Raw genomic sequence first — 21,690 nt, forward strand, 5'->3', positions numbered from 1 at the left:
TAGATATCATGATCTAAACCATTCAAAACAGTAGATGGTTTAAAATCTAGGGAACATTAGATAATATGATTTCACTTTGTATTCTTTAATTTGCAGAGCATGTTCTTCTTGTGCCATAGAAGGTCCTGAATTCAGATTACATGTGCATCTCTGACTTTAAGGAAATAACCAGACTGTTGACAAAAGGAAGTAGTAGTGGAAGTCCAGTTGTGGTGCATATAAACCAATATTATTCAGCTCCAAGGATGTACAAACTAAGAGCCAAACTATTGAGTTTACTTTTACAAAATAGACTTGAAAAATGTTTGACAGTACTTGAAAATTGAGAGCCATCTGGTTGAAAATCATTATAGGGCAGTCCATGTTATCTACATCCGACATGTGCCAGCTCATTGCATTATCCTAGGAAGTAAAATGGATTGTTCCCTTATTATGGCCCAAATTCCAAAGCAAATACTTAAAACCTGTATTTAAGGCAAAGTCATCTCAAATGAAAAACCACCATAATAAAGTAATCCCAAATGTCCCCTGATTTTGCACTTGTGCCAAAGCAATTGAGCTGGCTAATGTCTGCCCTTGATTAATGCGACCTTGTCGGTCTGTCATATAACAAAGGGCAAGGGCTCTCTGTTTTGCATGATTGGCCAAATTATGTCCCATAAGCATGGCACTTCCCTATTTTTGTACAGCATCCATATCCCAGTGTTTCTGTTAGCAGAGAGGTCTTAATTAATGCCATATGATTACTGAGAAAGACCTGGTTGTATTGGGCAGTTTGCCAGATGTAATTGCATTAGTTTTTAGGGAAAAAGGTTATAATGAGGGCACCCTTCATGGCTCATGCTAATTGTAATCAGACCTTCTCACATAGACATTAAACAAGAAGTGTATAATACAGAAATACAAGCAGATCCCAAGATATGCTCCTATCCACACCTTTAAGAGATATATTTATCTTTGAGGCCGGGCTTCCAAGGCCCTAAGACAATTACTATTTACTGCAACCAATATTTGACAAACAAGATCCATATTAGACTTTCAGATAATGCAACGGGGGAAAGGGCAATTTTTGGTTTTCTTCTGTAAGTTTTACTTTGTCAGGTGCTTTAATTTCTTTTTGATAAAAACATTATACCATGATGAACATTCTGTTGGTGGAAAGAAAAGAATTTGGAAGTATTTGTGAATTTCTGTCAAGGAACAGTTTGGTGGGGGGGGGGGGGGGGGGGGGGGGGGGGGTGGTGGTGGGGGTTTGGCCTAATAGGGTTGAAACATTAAGAACTTTAGGTCAGGATTTTGGACTGTTAACAGCACAACTTTCTCTCTCTCTCTCTCACTCAGAGTCAGAAAGGGGCATGATCACATGGGAGTTCCAATCATGAAGGAAGCAAATGAGACAATGGCAGAGGATTTGGTGGAGCCACATAAATGCATGACTCATCTGTAGGCTTTCTATCTATCAACCCCACTTTTTAAAAATCTTTTAAAGCCTTACAAATAAAAAAGAGGCAACTCAGCAATCAATCTCAAATAAATCCAAGGCATCTGAGAGTACTCCACTCACGCATTTACATTGTGTGCCAATTTAGACTGTAGCATCTGCAAAATGAATGACAGCTTGGACGGACCTTGTTGGTCATTTCAGTGGCCAAAGCCACCGATGCCATTGCCCTTTTAATTAATGTTTGATGAGGATTTTATGTAAACTACAATCTGCAGAAGAAGAGGAAAAAAGGAATCTAGATGTGTTCATTTCCATTGAAAAACTGATGCTGAGTACCATTGTGATTTGTGCCAACCAGTGAGAAGCTGCAACTTTATTTTCGGTTGCCACAATTGTACTCAGCAATTTAAATATTTTAAAAGCAAACGTTTTAAATGTTTTTTTTTTTTTCCTTCTCAACTAGAAATCATGTCCACAAGGTTATTAAGAGTTATATAATGCCACAAGGTTAGAAATCCCACAAGGTTCTCGTAGTGGGGGACTTTCAGATAGAGAATTAGTTTTACGGGAAACAAAGAGTTGGGATTGGATAGGTCCAATTCGGACTTGGTGTATTTTGAAAAGGTTTTATGGGCTTTTTGGCTTATTAGGAATTCTCTAGAATGAGCTAGGTGTTTTCTTATATACATCCTATTGATATACATAATATTTTTACTTATATATAAAAAAAAAAGAGTTATATAATGCAAATTAGCGATTATGTAGACTAAAATGAGGTGGTTATACAAATTCGGAAAGTGGCTGAAAAGTAGGCAAATCTTCACCTAAAATTAGACCAATTTACAGCTTTGAGATTCCTATATAAAATGTTGACGGCTTTGTTTTAAGTAGGGGTGTGCAAAATTTCGAGAATTCCGACTCCGTCCGACCTCTGCTTCGACGCCGACTCCGACGGAGTCGGAGTTGTCGGAATTCGGAACTACTCCGACTAGTGATTCGGAAGCGGAGTCGGAGTCGGAGCTCCATGTAGCTCCGACTCCGACTCCGAATTTTTTTTTAAACCCAGCTGTAAAACGACGTTGTTTTACAACTGGGTTTAAAAAAAAATTATTGAACGACACCGTTCCACTTAATATGGAACGGCGTCGTTTCATATGTCTTCCTAAGGAAGCCTCATGAGGCTCATACGTTCCCCTTCCCCCCTTCTTCTTCCTTCTCCAGTTCTTCTTCTTCTTCTTTCTCCCTTCTCTCTCGCGTCTCCCGTCCCAGTGACTGAACCATCCCTTCTCTCTCGCGTCTTCCGTCCTAGTGCCAGCGTGCCACCGTTCGTCGTTGCTCCTCCGTGCCGCCGTTCCTCGTTGCTCCTCTATTCAGCTTCCACCTACGGTGAGCCCAAAATTTATGAGCCCTAAATTTAATTCAAGCACGTCTCTTATGAATTGGAGCCAGTAGTTGTGATTCTTGTGAATTGGTTTTATTGAATATTCAATATAGTCCCAACACGGCGCTCAAAACCCTGAATTTTACATTGTATTGCAGACTTGCGCTCGAGCGAGGTGTCGAGCGCAAGTCAAGCGCACGTTGTATTGAACATTGGCTTGAGCGCCACGTCGAGCGCAAGTCGAGCGAACCTCTCTGGATGGGTTCTGCTCGAGCGCCACGTCGAGCGCATTTCGAGCGAACCTCTCTGGATGGATTCTGCTCGAGCGCCATGTCGAGCGCAAGTCGAGCGAACCTCTCTGTATGGGTTCTGCTCGAACGCCACGTCGAGCGCATTTCGAGCGAACCTCTCTGGATGGATTCTGCTCGAGCGCCATGTCGAGCGCAAGTCGAGCGAACCTCTCTGTATGGGTTCTGCTCGAACGCCACGTCGAGCGCATTTCGAGCGAACCTCTCTGGATGGATTCTGCTCGAGCGCCATGTCGAGCGCAAGTCGAGCGAACCTCTCTGTATGGGTTCTGCTTGAGCGCCACGTCGAGCGCATTTCGAGCGAACCTCTCTGGATGGATTCTGCTCGAGCGCCATGTCGAGCGCACGTCGAGCGAACCTCTCTGGATGGATTCTGCTCGAGCGCCATGTCGAGCGCATTTCGAGCGAACCTCTCTGGATGGATTCTGCTCGAGCGCCACGTCGAGCGCACGTCGAGCGGACCTCTCTGGATGGGTTCCGCTCGAGCGAACGTCGAGCGCACATCGAGCGAACCTCTCTGGATGGGTTCCGCTGAGTCGAGCGCAAGTCAACCGAACCTCGATGTAATAATACATCGATACAATAATATATTATGATACAATAATACATGTCCTATTGTATAATACAATAGCCTAGTTTATTTTTAAACTAATTTTTTGCTTCTAATTTAATTTTTTCAGCTTCATTGATTGTGATATGGATCCTAGACATAGTGGAGATGATCATCCACAAAGGAATGTGGCGGATGCCAATGCTACAACTCCTACACCGGTGGGTACTTCCACCCCTAGAGCCACATCTAGGGCAGCTACATCTAGAGCAGCTACATCTTGTGCGAGTAGTCGACTCCCACTCCCAGTTGATATAGAGGATGAGGATATGTTCAACGAAGAGGAGGAGATGCCCATTGAGCAAGATCAACCACCACGACCTTCTAAAAAGAGGTCGTGGACATGGGAGCATTTCACCAAAATTCCTGGTGAAATTGCGAACCCAGTAGCAAGATGCCATTACTGTGGATCACTTTGTGGATGCCATTCGAAGAAGCAAGGTACCAGTGTGTTAATAGCACATCTAAATGGTTGTCAACGATATAAGATAGCGAAGGGATTGCAAGCCACTGATCAGACCAACCTCAGTTACCAAACTTCTACAGCCACTGATGGTACACAGACTAAGAAATTGGTCATCCCTCAATACAGTGAGAAGATGTTGAGGGACATGCTTGCAGAGATGATAATTACTGATGAGATGCCATTTACCACAGTCGAGAAAAGAGGCTTTCGAAAGTTTCTAAATTTTGTTGAGCCACGATTTCTCATTCCATCACGGTATACAGTGATGCGAGATTGTATGAAGAGGCATGCGAAGGACAAGGAGGAGATGAGGAAGATGTTTATTACCACTGGCCAGAGAGTGTCTTTTACGACTGACACATGGACTTCCATACAGAACGTCTGCTACATGTGTATCACAGCACACTACATTGACAGTGAGTGGATTTTGCATAAAAAAATTATTGGTTTTAAAGTAATTGTGGATCATAAAGGTGCATCCATTGGAGCGAAGATGGATGATTGTTTAAAGGACTGGGGAATTCGAAAAGTGCTGTGTATTACAGTTGACAATGCCAGTGCGAATGAAACAGCAATTGATTGGTTTAAGCGGAACACGACGGTGAGAGATGATGTCATTCGGGCCCACGAGTTTATTCACGTTCGATGTTGTGCTCATATCATTAACCTCATAGTTGTTGAGGGATTAAAAGAGGTTCATGATTCCATAACCCGAGTCCGCAACATTGTACGATATGTGAGGGGTTCCCCTCAAAGGCTTGCCAAGTTTAAGGCAATAGCAGAAGATCTGAAGATTGAATGTTCTAGTATGCTGTGCTTGGACGTTCCGACTCGATGGAATTCTACATACATGATGTTGGATGTGGCACAGAAGTACCAAAAAGCATTCGAGCGGATGGAGGTCGAGGATGGGGGCCTGAGGTATGCTTTGTTGGAGCCAGCAGGACAGGGGCTCGGTGCGCCGGACGCACATGATTGGACCAGTGTGAGTTATTTTGTTGAATTTTTAAGAACTTTTTATGAGATAACCATGCGGCTATCTGGATCCAAATATACGACTGCGAACTCATTTTTCAACGAGCTCTCGGAACTTCACTTCCAGTTGGAAAATAGTTGTACTGACTCTGCTGGATTGTTATCTGCTATGGCTACGAGGATGAAGATCAAATATGATAAATATTAGGAGAATATTGAGAAGATAAATAGATTGCTATTTGTAGCTGTGATCCTTGACCCCCGAGTTAAGTTGGTCGTTCTAGAATTTTGGGTAAATTCCGTCCTCGGGGCAGTGAAGGCTGCAGAGTTTATTAAATTGCTAAAAAGTGATGTTGATGACTTATATCATCACTACAGTACTAGTGCTCAGCCTTCATCGCAGTTGGTAGCTCCTCACATTCGAGGCCGACAGGATTGACAGTTTCCTCAGGTGATACTGACCCATCTGTAGGGGTTAGAGGCAATCGTATTATACAGCAGTATCATCAACTCATGTCAACAAGGAATATTATGCATTGTATATCTGAGGTTGAACGATATTTTATGGAAGCTGTCGAGGCAACTAGTGATGTATTTCAGTTATTAACTTGGTGGAAAGTTAATTCCACCAAGTATCCAGTCCTTTCCCGTGTGGCCCGAGATGTGCTAGCCATTCCTGTCACTACAGTTGCCTCAGAGTCGGCATTTAGCACTGGAGGTCGCGTGTTGGATGCTTATCGGAGTTCATTGTCACCGTCAACCGTGGAGGCCCTCGTTTGCACACAGAATTGGATAAGTGAAACGCCTATTTGACTAGATACCGTTGGCGTTGATGCCGAGAGCTATAGGCTTGAATCGGGTAAGTTTATATGCTTTTAAATGATGATTTAATTATTTTTAATGTTTCTAACTTCTAATTTTTATGATTTTATAGATCTAATTGTGAACCCTAACATAATTACCGATGATTGAGAGTCTGGAACGGACGCTACTTGAGAGTTGGGATGGAGTTGGGAGAACCTCATTTCTTGGTAAGAATCAAATTATTCTTTTACCGTATTCAATTTTTTATTATCAATTTTTTTTCATCTATTGATTGCTACTTTCTATCTTCATTTCAGGCATGACCAATGGAACAAAAATTATTTGACTGAAATCCGTGTTTAATCGAATTGTAGTTATATTTCAAATTATAGTCATATTGTTATTACGTTAATAATGAGACTGTTATAACTTATGGCTACATCATACATGTTATTTACTTTTTAAACTATTTATATAGTTATATTTATGTAGTCATATCCCGAGCAAAGACGTGAGATAAGTACTCTTTATTCTTTAATTTCTATTAGTACTTATTCATCCTCTCTCAAACGTTTAGAATTTATTATCCAACTGAAATTAATCGAATTATAGAAATTCATACCATCATTCTTTTTTATAAAATTTTAAATTTATGTAATTTTCAACTCATGAGTCATGAGCACTTTTAATGCTAAATTTCAGGCGAATATAAAACAAATTAAAGATATAATCAAAATTCAGTAACAAAATCAGAACGAATATTTAAATTATTGAAAACTCTTGAATAAACCAAATATTTGTAGATCGTTTCACTTTAAAAAAATATATATATGTTGCTCACTATCTGAAACGAAATTGAACAATAAAATTTAAATAATAATAAAAAAAACAAAATTTTGTGAGGAGTTCGGAAATTATGTTCGGAGTCAAAGCTCCGACCTCCGTTCGGAGTTCCGATCGGAGTTCGGGGCTCCGAACTCCGGTCGGAGTTCCGATCGGAGTTCGGGGCTCCGACCTCCGATCGGAGTTCCGATCGGAGTTCGGAGCTCCGACTTCCGATCGGAATCGGACTCCGACTATCTTCGGAGTCGGAGTCGGAGGGAAAATCCGCCTCCGACTTGAGTCGGAGTCGGAGGTCGGAAATGACATCTCTGACTCCGTCGGAGTCGGAGCCCACCCCTAGTTTTAAGTTACAACTCCACTCCAAACCAAACCATTTCTTTACAAATTTTCTTTTTTCAATTTAGTCATGCGGACCAAATGATTACCATTACTAAATACCAACTTCTATAAAGCCATGCATTCCATCAACTATTTCATTAGAGGGCTGCTAGAGACACAAAGAGATCCCGCATACTGATATAGCACATTATCAGTGTGCCATGTGTCCATTTTCTGTAGCCCCTCATTCCCCCACTTTCCCTCTCTCTTCTTTCCCCCTTCAGTTGTGTGTCTCACCCGACTCTATCTTCCAGCCACAGCAACGCCGTCACAGCTTGTCGCCGGCCACCACCAGCTATCATTCCCCCCACCAGTGACCTCCTGACCAAACCCCCCCCCCCCCCCGGTGCAACCCCTCTCCCTCTCCTCCTCCCGAAATCGAGTCCCTCTCACACAGCTTCTCCCTCTCGCCGTTGCCAGCGCCGTCGTCATAGCCCAACTGCGCCACCACACCCAGCCCCTCGTCGACGTAAGCTTCTCCCCCAGCCACCAGAGCCCTTCTCTCTCTCTCTCTCTCTCTCTCGATAACCTCCTTATCGGTGCTCCATGCCGACAGTGCCGCTTGGACCACCAACATCTTCTGTCCACCATGAGGTGGTCCTCGACCACCATGGCCGGCACGGGGAGCGAGTAGGGGGCAGGAATGGGGGGAGGGGGAGAAAGGAAAAGAAAAAAAAATAGGGGGAGATGTGCGTGAGATTCCTCTATGGAATCCCTTTGTGTCTATAGTGTTTTCCATGTCTTTATGAGAAATTCTATTTGGAAGTCAAAGCACATTCTCCATGTTGTTGACATGGCAAGACTTGGTTTGTTAAGAGAAATTTAATATTAAAATTTCTTACAAATCAAGTCTTGTCGTGTCAATGAAATTGAATGTGTGCTTTACACACCAGTTTACAAGTAGAAAAACTATTATTATGTGAAAATTAGTCTTGCTTTACACACCCACATTATAGACTTCCCCTTTATTTTATTATTATATAATATATATATCATTGAGTTAAGCTTAGAAGATAAAAATATAATTTCGAATAAAATTTCTAATTTATATTAAAGTAAAATTATTAAATGAGAGATGATATATTTAATCAGATTGTTAATGGTTTTCTAATTTTTGTTGTCGTCGGCTATGGCACAAATGTCGACAATGTTTTGGAAATTGAGCTAGAGATTGGGCCTAAGAACATGGCCTAAGCCCAGGGCTCAAGTTCATATCAGAGGACGTGATTTATTATTATTATTATTATTATTATGAAAAGGATGCGATTCTTTTAGTGAGAATAAGGCGGGGGGGACTTCAACCACGATCAGCCAGCCAGCCAGCCAGCCAGCCTCAAAACATTTAAGTAATCTTCCCTCACTGAACATCCCAAAGAATCGTTGTTTTCAATTGTATAAAGTTTTCTGAGATTACAAAGACTGTATGTGGTTCTTTCAAACAGTCATATGCTACAAGACAATTATCAGAGTTTCTTTCAGCTTTGTGATAACCTGGGGAAATACCATCCACAGCTTTGTGATGAGTTCTATACACTCCATTGATTTAGAACCAAGCTGAAGGTGATATTTCTAACAATAAACAACTGCATCAGGAACCAGATAAAACAAAAATCAGGTTAGGCCTTCTAAACAAAGTTGTAAATAGTTCAATTCGCTATTAGGACAGAACCATATGTTTCTTCATTCTGTGTCTGATCTAAATCCTAATGGAAGCAAACCTTTCCTACGTTGGTTCAAGCAAAAAACTATTCAACCTGGCTAATTATCATGTATATACAAGGAAAAGAGAAATTGAGGACTATCAATACTCTCTGTCAGATCAAATGTAACATTAAATGATTCAGAACGCTGCAATAGAAAGAACCGAACAGACATAGGCCATCACAACAACAAAGAAAACATGACATAGTTACCTGGTTCACCAGGAGAGTTGGCCAATCTCTTACCGAGTTGAAGATCAACAGATTTCAGGCCTAAACAAGCCCAATATAAAGACCTGAATAACTCGGTCAGTGGTTTATGTATTGCCCATGTTTAGCTGCTTATACAACCTTGGCTAGGACCTCATTTATGCAAACAACTTGGGACAGTAATTGTGTGATATGCCTTGGTAGTCATAGCCTGCTTAGGTGCAAACTACAGGACTGCTCATATGAGTTACTATAATGAGGATTTACCATTTGGGTACATCTATCTGGCCCAGAGTAAAGCTCCCAGCCGGTCGGGTGAATTCCTCATTTTTACACCAGCCAATAAGGATCTGCCACGTAAGCATTGCAACAAACACGAGTTTACACCCACATGCAGTAGATTAAACTTTTGGTATTTCGATCTCTTCCCCCCTCTCTCTATCTCTCTCTCCCTCCCCCCACCCCCGTCGCCTGCAACCCCCCCCCCCTCTCTCTCTAAAATATGCTCTCTCTCTCTCTCTCTCTCTCTCTCTCTCTCTCCAAGGAAATACTCTCTCCTCTGCCAAAACCAGACTCCGATTGTCTCCAAACAAATACTTGACTGGAGAGAGAGAGAGAACCCTCCATTGAACCAAAGCCCTTAACTCTAGAATAAAAACCAGATGGAAAAATAAAAATGAATCAAGAACTCAATTGATCTCTTTCTGTTAGACCCAACAAAATCCTCCAAGATTTTTACCACCCTGGTCCTCTCTCTCTGATAAATAAGGTAGAGTGACAATTTAAGGTGGGGAGTTTTTCGAAAATTTTTCTTAGAAGATGTAACTAAAAAACTAAGGAAAGCCCATCTTTTAAGAATCATTTTACTCGTTATATGCACAATAAAGCAGAAGATTAAAGCAACCAAACAAAAGCTCAAACATGGTATTAACTTTGATCAGACTATGAACTTCAAAACAACCCAGCTCAACCCAGAAATTCTGTTCAATATATAAAGAACGAACACGATTGCCCCACTAATCTTTCATTTACAATGAATACCCTAAACCATCCAAAGTAAACCAAGTAGACAAAAAGGGTATACATAGAGGTTTAATGGGCTTCTTTTTTTAGGGGGGGGTGGTATACAAAAGTAAAAGAACTCCTCAAATTATGCAGCTGTTTGATCTTTGGAGCTTGAGGGAGTGTACAAAAATGGCTGAAGAAGGTCAGGGAGGAGGGCCATATCCTGGCAGATCATGAGGCCACTGACCTGGTTTTCAGTAGGTGGAAACCAAAATCAGAGTATTTGCTTGGAGAGAGAGAGACAGGGGGAGACATCGAAAAGAAAATACTAAAAGTGTAATCTACATTGGGTGAAAACTTGTGTTTGCTGCAATGCTTACATGGCAGATCCTTATTGGCTGGTGTAAAATTGGGGAATTCACCTGACCGGCAGGGAGCTTTACTCAACTAATATTAGTCTCCCAAAGAAACAGAGCATTTCCATTAATCAGTTTCATCAAAGTATGAAACTATGATCCATAAGAACACAGCTTAAAAAATTTATGCATTACCCTAGCTGGCAAAAGTTAGCATTGCCAACAGCTTGTGGAATGAGAACCAAAAAAATGCTCAGACAATCAAGAAAGAATAATATAAGTCTGAAAACTTGTTCTTTTTCAATGATGTAATTGCTGGTGTCAAGCTTATATTTTAAGACTTTCACAGGCATCTTGGAAAATGTTCCAAAAAGTAGATAAATAGCAAGCAATAAGAGGTGGCACCAAGAGCATCAATTTTTTTATTGGAGAAGAGAATATCATCACAACAACGGAAGTCTTTCTTTTTATAGGTAAGATAAACAACAACCGAAGTCTTGATTCAATCTCCCAAACTTTTAAGGCTATAACCTTATTGAATTGAAGTTCCAAGCTTCATATAGCTTGTGTTCTTTTTGACAATTCAGTGTATGCATAAGGAGAGAATTCTGCCAGTTATATAGAATTTACCCCCATGTCAAGGTATATGTGATCAAATCCAAGTACCAGGCTTTAATTTCTACGTATTCTCAGGCTCAGGTATAAAAAGTAGGAAACTTGCATGTGAGACATATACAGACAAGTTAAAGCAAAAGTTAGAAAGAAAACCTTCAAGCATCCACATATCAGGTCATCCCATGGCAGCCACAAGATTCTGGTCTTACATCCTTCAGCAACACAGATATCCAAGGCTCACAGATGGCCTGAAATGGAAGAATGCAGCGACCGCAGAAATTAACAAAATCAGCTGATCATCATCAGATGTCCTAATAGACCGAGAGGAAGGTAGCAAACCCCAGAATCATCTTTAGAAATTTAGGAGTGAGGAGCACAAGCCTCCTACTTCGGCCCTGGAAAATACAGGGGAAGCATCAATTATGTCCCCAAATGAAATTTGTCACACTGCCTAATGCCAACGGTATAGCGATAATTCATTTCAAATGATAAATCCCATGACATTGTCATATAAACATAGAAAGTGAGGAATAGCTCTCTTTCTACTCAAGGAACCGTGGAAGAGAACAATCATATTAACCCCTTTATATGGAACAAAGTTTAATGAGAAAAATGGCATAAAGTGTAGGAAAGTCATAAGCATAATGTTCAGAGGCCCTTAGTGAGAAAATAAGATCCTGCTATAAATATAAAAATCATATGTCTAGTTCACATGTCAACTATAAATTCACATAGTAAAGCAGAAATCTGATCTGGCATATCTCTTTTTATACAATCCTCATTATCTGCCAATTGCTTGCATCTTTATGGTATACTTCTTTGGTAACATAGAAGATACCGAACACAGAAATAATAGCATGGCTAATAGAACAAGCACACAATAAAAAAGAAGACAAAGTCTTATACACAAGGATGATGATAGAAACATTTATTACTTGGCATAGTTTGTGGTACATACAATTCAAACTAGACCACTCTTTATTATAAAACCAAAACAAAACAAAAATGGGAAATATCTCATCTTGCTTCTTACAATGAAGTGAGGCCATTAAAACAAATGTTTATCAGATCCTACAGTAGAAGAAGAAATTAAAAATGAAAAAAAAAAGTTTCCCAGATTTTCTTGTCATCTAATTCGAATGCAGGGAGAAGAACTTAAGTTTCTTAGCTCCATTAAATGTTCATCATTCGATATATGGAGTGAAAGACGAAGATTTGTCACCAATTCCTCTTGTTCCCAACTTAAAGGTCCTGATGCATGCAATGCCTCTATAGTGCAACGGTAGGCATGCAACTCTAACCTATGTATTTCAGCTGCTAGTTCCCCTTTTGTAGGAAGGAGACAATTTCCTTCCTCATATTTCCACCAAAAAGAGGATTCAGCATCACTAGAATGAAAATCACCATCCTTAATACAACCTGTAGAAACATTATGGGGCACCTTATAGGAACTGTTGTTAGTAATGCTACAACTACCAACAGAGCATGTAACATCATCAGCATAATTTGATTCTATGTTTGCAAATGAACACCCCACAGTGCCAGTTTGTCTCCTCCTTGCAACGTCCACTTCAGGAATCCCAGTTGTTCTGTTGTTAGGGGAAGCATTTTTGAAGTTTTCACCCTGCATGTTTCTCGGGAAAGCAACAGCATCTACCTGCATGGGCAGAGTGGACGAATTAGCAGCCTCCACTCGGTGGCACCTGCCTTCTTTTTCTGTTGCTCTAAATTTCAGGGAAACTCCAGTATACTCTTCAGCTTGAGAATAGCAATAGGGTGACCCTCTCTTCAAAGTTTTGGAAGAAACAACATGGGACTCCTGGAAATTAAATCTGTTCTTAACAGGGAAATGATCACGTAGATTCATCCTTGTGTTTTTATTCTGAAAGCTTAATTTTAGCTTGCACTTCAGAGTTGAATTTTTATCACGTTTTTCATCTTCAAAAGAGCCAGAACCCTGCATGCAGAAGCAAAAGAAGCACAAATTCACACATAAAACACATATAAAAGCCCTGTTGGTCAGCACTCACTTGTAAGAAAATGTGCATCGATTGCAAGGTAACAAATATTTTCTAAACTAAATAACTTGCCAATTTTTTTTCATTCCGTATTTGAGAATGAGAAATCTAGCTCAACTTCACACTCTTTATGAGACTGAAAATTATCTATTTTCTGGTAAATATTAGCAGACGCTACAATGCAAAAACACAAATCAATTGGAAACAAAATGAATGCAACGAAAACTTGGGGAACACACCACACTGTTGAATGCATTCAACTGGAATATTGGAGAAGAAAGTGCAGATTAAAATATATTGGTATCAAATTACCTTTCCGATCACAACCCATTTGTCATCTTGCCAAGACTGTCTCGCCCGGATGTCAAACTTGAAGACTTCAAATTCCAGAGAGGATCCAAGCAACCTGACTAAAAAGTGATTTTCCCTCAAAACCTGTGAAACAGTTGCCATTTTCCAGGAAAAGTTGTCAAACACCTCCACAACATCACCGGCAACCCAGTTCTCAGAAACTTCAAGTGGAGGAGGGCAAGGCCTAACGGCCTTTCTGGATACGCTCTCCACAAAGGTCCCACCATTGGCAACCTTGCAGCCATCATATCTGACAGTGTAGTTGTGACTGTTAACACAGATGATCTCAGCACAACGCCAGGAGCCTGAAGGTACCTCCTTTTTACTCAATACTTCCACTTTACTCCCTTTCTTGAGCCTCATCACCAGTAGGATTACTCTGAAAAATCCAGTCCAGAACACCTATTGTCAATGATACAATGAATGCAAGAAACTGGGCAGAACTAAAATTATTCAAATTTTAAATTATGAGCTGAAAACAAGATACAATTTCATAAGAAAGGGTAGAAAAAAACTGATCACGGAGTACATAGTTTATGAAACAAAATTATGAATTTATAATACATATTTAACCAAACAAAATTACGAACTTATTATTCTCCTGTTTTGATTTATTTTGTCATTTATGATTAAAAGAACACAAGAACCAGATTATATGGGCATGTTATTGGTTTTCTCGGGTCCGTATCAATAGATTATCTAAGATTCAAAATCTTGATCTTTTTCCTTTTCCTACCTTTTCTCAACAGCCAAACAGAGTATCAAGAATAAATACACCTGTAGCTCCTGTAATTTAATAGAGAAACAAGAGACCAGAGAAGAACAAACACATGACATTCACTCACAACGCACACGACACATATATATCAGAAAATTAAATGAAACTTAAGTTCTGCTATGTTTGGTTGCTCAGAAAATGCACGAGAATTCAGAATATCAAATTTCAAGATTGTCGTTGATCATTTAAAAAAGATAAATATCACTGAGTAAGCTCAATATAATTTCTGCTCAGGTTTTTTATATTAATCATCTAAGGTACAGACAAACAGCAAAATAATGCTAACGGAAAAAATGTTTATAAGGCAGAGGATTTCCTATCCTTTTCCTCCGTTTTCTCAGCAAACAAACGGAGACTCAATCAAATTGGGCTCCAAATCCAAAATCAGAACTTCCCAGAAACACAATAATATTTATACCCAAAAAAAACAGAGAAATTTTGAACCACAAAAAAATCCAAAAAAAATCCAAGATTACATGAATTGAATAACAGCGATGAAGAGATTTCACTGACCTTTCTCGATTCTCAGAGCCCTTCTTTAATCACACAAAATTTTCACTCTCCCTGAGATTATTGTTGATGTTGTTGTTGTACAAGCTTTAATGCTTATTGCTAATTGAATATTTATTTATATTTATTTTTGGATTTGGAAATATTAAATTATTAAAGAGGAAAATTAGCTTAATAAACAACGAATAAGGTATGCTTTCAATGCCAAGTTGCCAACTGCCAACTGTCTCGTTCTTATTGGTAAGCCCGTGTTTGTACTACACGCACTCCAACCTTCAATTTTTTTTTAAAGAAAATATAGTCCTAAATTCTAATAATACTATTTTTATCAATTTCAAAAAGCTAAAGCCTAAAGTGATTGGGTTTCTTGGGCATTTTGTGCGTTTTATTTATTTATTTAAATTATATACCATAGGATGAGTGTTGGATTAGTTCAGTCACGCTTAAGCAATCACCAAGTATTTAATTTCTTCTAAATCATTATTTCCTTGGGTTATGACTTCTAAAACTAGGCTTCATTTGGTTATGCAGAGAAAATGAGATATTTTCTTGAAAGTTGAATAAATATTATTATAATATTATTTTTATTTTAAGATTTAAAAAAAATTAAATTATTTATTATATTTTATGTGAAAATTTAGAAAATTTGTAATGATTATATGAGATGAGATAGTTTGATTTTGTGTAACCAAACCAACTTATGAATTTGAATATTTCCAACTCTCATTGGCAAATTAGAACAGTGTTTAGGTCTATATACAAATTTAATACAAGTAAGTTCACACATTGACGTGCTTAACGTAATACGTAAGATCTATTTTAAGGTAGAAAGATTTTACAATCTAATGGATCACATTAAAATTTAAACCAGCCAATATGTAAACTTTCTTCGGTAAGATATTTGGATAGTCAAAGCACTTCTCATTAGTCATCGTATTTTTTGGCGTAATTATTTTTCTAGTAAATATATGTGTTTATGCATTTGTTTTATTGAAATTCCATTTATAAATGATGGATATATGCATTTTAAACATGATATAAGACGCATAGAGTCCTAAACTTAAAAAGAAATTAATTTGTCTAAGGTCTCCTAAAGAACTCAAGGGTCAAAACTGAGTCTGGAAATTGTTAGGAGTTTGAATAGCAACCAACCAGGTAGTTGTTCTAGTTGACTAGGGCTTTCTGAATAATTCAACACGCATATTTTCTAATTTTGTGTTCATCTAACTAAATAAACAATGAAACACCAAAAAAGATTATAGCCATAAACACATATCCTTGCTGCAATTAATAATTACTTAAAACCTCTATTGAAAGTGGCACTAATCTTTGTTTTTTTTTTTTTTTTTTTTTTCAGAGGGTGGGGGGTTCAAACCTGATTCTCCTATTTTAAGACCAGATCTGAGTATTGGTAGTGGTTTATGCATCTTCATATACAAAATCATCATTTTTGAAGAATGATTTTGCATATGAAAAAAAACTCACATTGATTTATGCATATTTGAACCAAATAATAATAAAATATTATTATTTTTTTATTTTTTATTTGTTTCCTAAAATTATTTTTTTATATATATTTTACAATTAACATCCACTTTGTATTATCAACTTAATACAATTTTTATGTATCAAAATCATCTTAATATAAATTTTACAAAGTTGATTTTAATGGGTAGGAGAGAGAAAAAAATAGTAAAATAATGTTTGAAGAATGAATAGTGCTTCTTCAAGATGTAAAAATTTGAAGAAGCACTATTTATAGCTATGCAAAAATTTAGAGATGCATAAGTCAATGTAGATGAATTTAAAGACATTCTTTAAATTTAAAGATGAAGATGAAGATGGAGAAGCCACTACCAATGTTCTTATGTCATTTGGTCCAAAGGACCTTGGCGAAAGTGACACTAATCTTGATGCTTCTCCATTGCCATCAAATTGGAATTAATATAATAGGGCCAAAACATATGAGAGATCTATGCAAATGTGGGTTGCAAGACATGTTAGGAAAGAATTAGCTAATGGAGGCTCTAAGATGTCATGAGGTTGGAGTGGAGATAGAAGATGTTATTTATGCCTTGTATTCAACCCATTATAATGGCTGAAGGAGTTGTTTCTTGGGTCATAAAGAGTTGAATGATTGATAAATAAAAAATAAAAAATAAAAGGTTTGATGAAACTAATATAATCACATAGTAAATTACTAATTTGATTCTCAAAATATAGTCTTTGTAGAGCTTGGAATTTTAACATTGCAATTCCAAAATGGAGTCTTCTTCTTTTTTCTTTTTTCATTTTTTTTTCTTTTTTATTTTTTTATTTTTTATTTTTTGAGAAGTTGTTATTCATAAGTTTGTCTGTAAACATATAGTACTTAAAGTGGAATCCATTATCGTTAAAATAAAAAAAGTAAAAAAGCATTACTTTTTTCAGAAATGCTACTCGCAATCGAGCTGCGGCACCCCCGTGTCATCGTGTCCAACGTGGCAAAGCAACAACGTCGTTTGCACTGTCTTCGTTCCCATTTCGCCCCCATCCCCACGAATGCTACTCTTCATTCTGTCTTCGTTTCTTCGTCTTCTACATCCACACGAAGCCCCATCGTCCTCCACGAAGTCACCGCCCCACGAAGTCGAAGCCCGCCACAGCCCAATCTTTGTCTTCTCCACAGTCAGTCGTCGTGTTCTCCACGAACCCACGGAACCCACACGAACACCCGAAGTCACTGTCATTGTCTTCTCCACCACTTCCCTTGTTCCTGTGTCCCTAGTCTTTTAGTAGAAGAAAGACAACACTGCAACAAGTTTAGACTCGAGATTCAACCAGACCCTAAAAAATGTTCAAGGGTTCGGATCCTTAATTCCCAAAGTTCTCATTTCCCATTTCTTAATTATTTTTGCTTGGGAGAAAAGCTCCTGATCTCTCATGGAGATGCTTGCAAAGTTCCTCGGTGGAGCTACTGCAATCTGGGTCTTTTTTTACTCTTGTATAAAAAAGACTCCACCCCAAATCCCAGAAGTTCATCTTCCCGAGCTTCCTCTTCTTGCAAGTTGCTCTGCTCTGAGAATTGAAATTAACTGAGGTTTTGTAGTCTTGCATGATATTGTGACTGGAAGAGATCTGAAGAAGTTTCTCATTGTCATTGCTAACTTTTGGGTTCTTTCAATTGTGGGTTATTTTTATGTTTTTGGTATAAATCAGGAAGGGAATTTGTGTAATTTATACGATCTGTGCATTTGGGTTGGGTGGGTTTGTTATGCTCAGTTCCGTTTTGATTTTGGGAAAATTTGGATAAGCATCTGGACTGAGATTTAGACCATGGGATTCAAAGTTATCATGATTTGTGGGTGTTCATGCGTTCGTGGAGAAGACAAAGGCTGACTGTGGAGAAGATGATAGGGGCTTCGTGGGCTGTGGCTTTGTGAGGTGGTGACTTTAATGGAGAAGACAAAGACGAGGGGGGCTTCGATAGGGAGAAGACGAAGACGAAGACGATGGGGATGGGGATGGGGATGGGGATGGGGATGGGGCTTTCGATGGGGAGAAGACGAAGGGTTTCAATGGAACTTAGATGAAGGGCTTCGATGGGGCAGAGTCACAGACAACTCTTCTCAAATTAGAATGACGTCGTTCCTCATACTGCCACGTTGGACTGCGATGACGTGGGGGTGCCGCAGCTCGGTTGCGAGTAGCATTTCTGTACTTTTTTATACTATATGATGTCATCTCAGTGGATAGGAATTATAATGCTCTCATGGAAACATCCATATAAAAAGCACAACTTCTAATCGTGTACTCTTAACTTTCTTAGGATATACATACATACATACATATATATATATATATGCGTAGTGCTTTTGGTAATGTCGATAATTCCATTGGTTATTAGACTTGTTCACACCCTTCTTGTTTTAAAAATTTAATCTCTGGTATCTAGAATTTCGTTGTAATATATGTAAATTTACATATTGCAATGTATACTTTTCATAATTTTCTTTTCAACCCATCGTTTCCTTTTGCAGAACATACTCAAAACGTGTGACGCACTTATAAGGACTCTCCTATGCTATTACAAACAAAGGATTTGTCAATTGAGTTATTGTTGAACCGATGGTAACTATCTTAAGGAACTCCGCAAAACTTTAAAAAAATATATATAGAGTAGTGCTACTCACCGTCCCTTTTGTAATCATCATTCTATCATTCTATGATATGGTATTAAATGATTGCAGACTATTTGTTATGTTCGACTGTTAAACCATTCAGTTCATGACACATCAAGAGATGTTGAGTAGATGATAAATAGATTTTACTCCTAACTTTTCACTGATATACAAGTTTATTATTTTAGCGAACCTAATTTTCTCTCTTCCTCTTGTTCTATAGTTCTATCTCCTTTTTCCTGCTAGCACATCTCTTTTTGGGGGAAAAAGGGGGACAAATTTATTTTTGGAAAAAAAAAAAAAAGCATGAATCTGGAATATACGTCTTCTCTTGCAAGACATCCCATTTTCTTTTACAGGGCAATACTCTTCTTTGCTTTGAAGCTCAAATATCGCTTTTGCCAACCTTGTTTGTTTTTGATTTTTTTATCTGTACACTTTGCTTGGAAGCAAAATACACGTTTAGGCCAAAAAAGGCACAACCACAACCTCATTTCTTCCATCATTCCAATCTTAAAGATATCAGAATCATCAAAATCAGCATAAAAAGACATGATATGACAGTTTCCTGGGCCAAATGGAAAGCTTCCACATTCATCTCATTTCATATAAAGGACCCATGTCAAGCACTTGTCTCCCAAGTCTAATTGGCTTTTTTGACCATATGATATTGACATGCAATAAAGGTCACTCTGGGAGGCCAAGTGTTTATAAGCATTGGTATTTTCTATGCATTAATATTGGCAAATGAGTTCTCTTACTTAAAAGTTGGTGTATAAACACACTACTATGAATACATTACAACTATAAAAATCATCAAGTATTCATTTTGATGATAGTAGAATAGTACCTCTTACTGCATCATATCAGACATTTCCATCAAAAGTTGCCTTCACCAGGTTGGGGGATTAAGGGATACCTAAATATATTTAGGATGCAATTGGAAAAGGTGGGTCTAGGTGTGTGTTAAAATCATATTTGAGTTTGGGCATGCTTGTTTACTGAATACTAGTATTGCAGATATTGTAGAACTTGATGAGCCAGAACCAGAGCAAGAGCCAGATAGGTCTTAATTAGTTTTATCCTTTGTTTTGATTTTCCATTTAGTTTAGTTAGTTTTGAGACCTCCTATCATTACATCCAGAACAATTACATTCAAAACCAATAAGCAGTTGAGAACCAAGAAGTACAACACTAAAATCAATCAGCTCTACTTGAGCAGAAGAGGAAGCAAAGCAAGAAAGAAAATGGTCACATTTGAATTACATCCAGAGAATCAAACCACAGAGAATCGAATCAGGTGGTTTGATTTACCTTACCTGGATGGGAGAAAATCCAGAGAATCAAACCACAGAGAATTAATATAACTGGAATAAGGTGAATGACATTCTCTCCAGCTAACCCAGGATGGAGAGCAACATCTTTTTTGGTTGCATCAGAAATGGAATTGTATGTTGGCAAGTCATCGGAAGCTGCAGCTTTCAGAGGTGGGGAGCCTATGTCAGCAGGCAACAGGTTGACCAAAAACTCATCGGAAGCTCGAGACGTGCTCGATGACCTGTACATTCTTGAGAAGAATAAGATGGAATCAAGCAGCTATGAAAGATAATGGAAGAAAAGTCACGAGCTACGAGATCTTATAGAAGGATCAAGTGGCAAAAAAGAAAACCCAGTAATGAAAAGAATAAAAGCCTGAAGTTAAGGCGATGCAACCTAACTTCAAGGGCCAAAAATGTCTGAAAGAGGTTTGAGGGCGTGGCATAGGACTTTCCTCGAGTTGACTATAGAGTATATTATGTTCCGAAGCAGTTTTGAGTGTTATTGGCATGCTTGCTTTGACAGAAGATTGTAAAAGGATTCGGAGGCAGCTGTCTAAGCATGAATCCACCTTCCGTCCTAAACTCTTATTGCGATTTATTACATTTGGATAGTGAGATATTTTCAAGTATTCTATGAATAATAATAAAAAAATAATAAAAAATAATGATAGAATATTGAATAGTACTGAATAATATTAAAAAATAGGTAAAATAATAATAAAATAATAAATAAGTAGTGAGGTATTCACCTTAGTACCCAAACTAGGCTTTATGAAATTAGATGATCTATTGCGGAGAAAGATAGACACAATATTAAATGAGTGGTGTGCAAAGTGTGAAGTTTATGTTTAGAATTTTTCATATTAAATAGTCATATGGGATCCACTTTGCCCAAAAGTTCTGTACAAATAGTAGTAAATAATGTAGAACTCGCACTATGTCTTATCTCTAGACTTAAACCTCCAATTCGATTTGGAAATTGAAGGAATTTTTATTCCATTGCAAAAAGCAGAATAGAAATTGGGGCCAAGGACGGGGGCTACGGGGCTACCTACAATTCATATTATTCTTGACTCTTGAGATCACTTAGCATCAAATGGACAAACCATCCACCCCATATGGCTGTGCCATCACATCGAGCCAAATAGTTTAGGTGCATATATAATATCAAAATAGTCAAGCCAAGAACGTGCTCATACTCTACTCATAAAGGATTGGACTTGTCAAGTTGCAGCTCTCGAGTCATTTTCAGCTCTAGAATCATAAACAAGGTTGCAAGTTGCAACTGGATATGTATTTACTCTTTCGTTTTCCATGTTAAATCCTCTATAGCTTTGGAAATACTAGTAATTCTTACAGTCACAAGAACTTGTAAGCCTGAATCATGGAAGACAGAACCACAAGTTCTCCATCAATCCAGTAAGATAATTTCTTCTAATCATAATACTAGACAGTTGCA

The 21,690-nt window shown here is 38.3% G+C and overlaps 1 protein-coding gene and 1 long non-coding RNA gene across 2 annotated transcripts; one reads left to right on the forward strand and one right to left on the reverse strand.

The window, feature by feature from the left end:
- The first annotated feature begins 1,632 nt into the window (after positions 1–1,632).
- On the forward strand, positions 1,633–21,660 carry LOC121250016. The gene is made up of 3 exons (XR_005937685.1): positions 1,633–1,644; positions 1,744–1,745; positions 21,130–21,660. It is a non-coding gene; the product is annotated as an uncharacterized LOC121250016 (long non-coding RNA).
- On the reverse strand, positions 12,009–14,901 carry LOC121250014. Its single transcript, XM_041148917.1, has 3 exons — positions 14,756–14,901; positions 13,426–13,843; positions 12,009–13,052 (listed from the first exon to the last, which is right to left on the reverse strand). The coding sequence occupies exons 2-3, from the start codon at positions 13,825–13,827 to the stop codon at positions 12,222–12,224; spliced, it is 1,233 nt and encodes a 410-aa protein (XP_041004851.1). The 5' UTR covers positions 13,828–13,843; positions 14,756–14,901; the 3' UTR covers positions 12,009–12,221.
- Positions 21,661–21,690: the final 30 nt, after the last annotated feature.

This window comes from Juglans microcarpa x Juglans regia, chromosome 2D, assembly GCF_004785595.1.
Source record: "Juglans microcarpa x Juglans regia isolate MS1-56 chromosome 2D, Jm3101_v1.0, whole genome shotgun sequence".
Classification (NCBI taxonomy): Eukaryota; Viridiplantae; Streptophyta; class Magnoliopsida; order Fagales; family Juglandaceae; genus Juglans; species Juglans microcarpa x Juglans regia.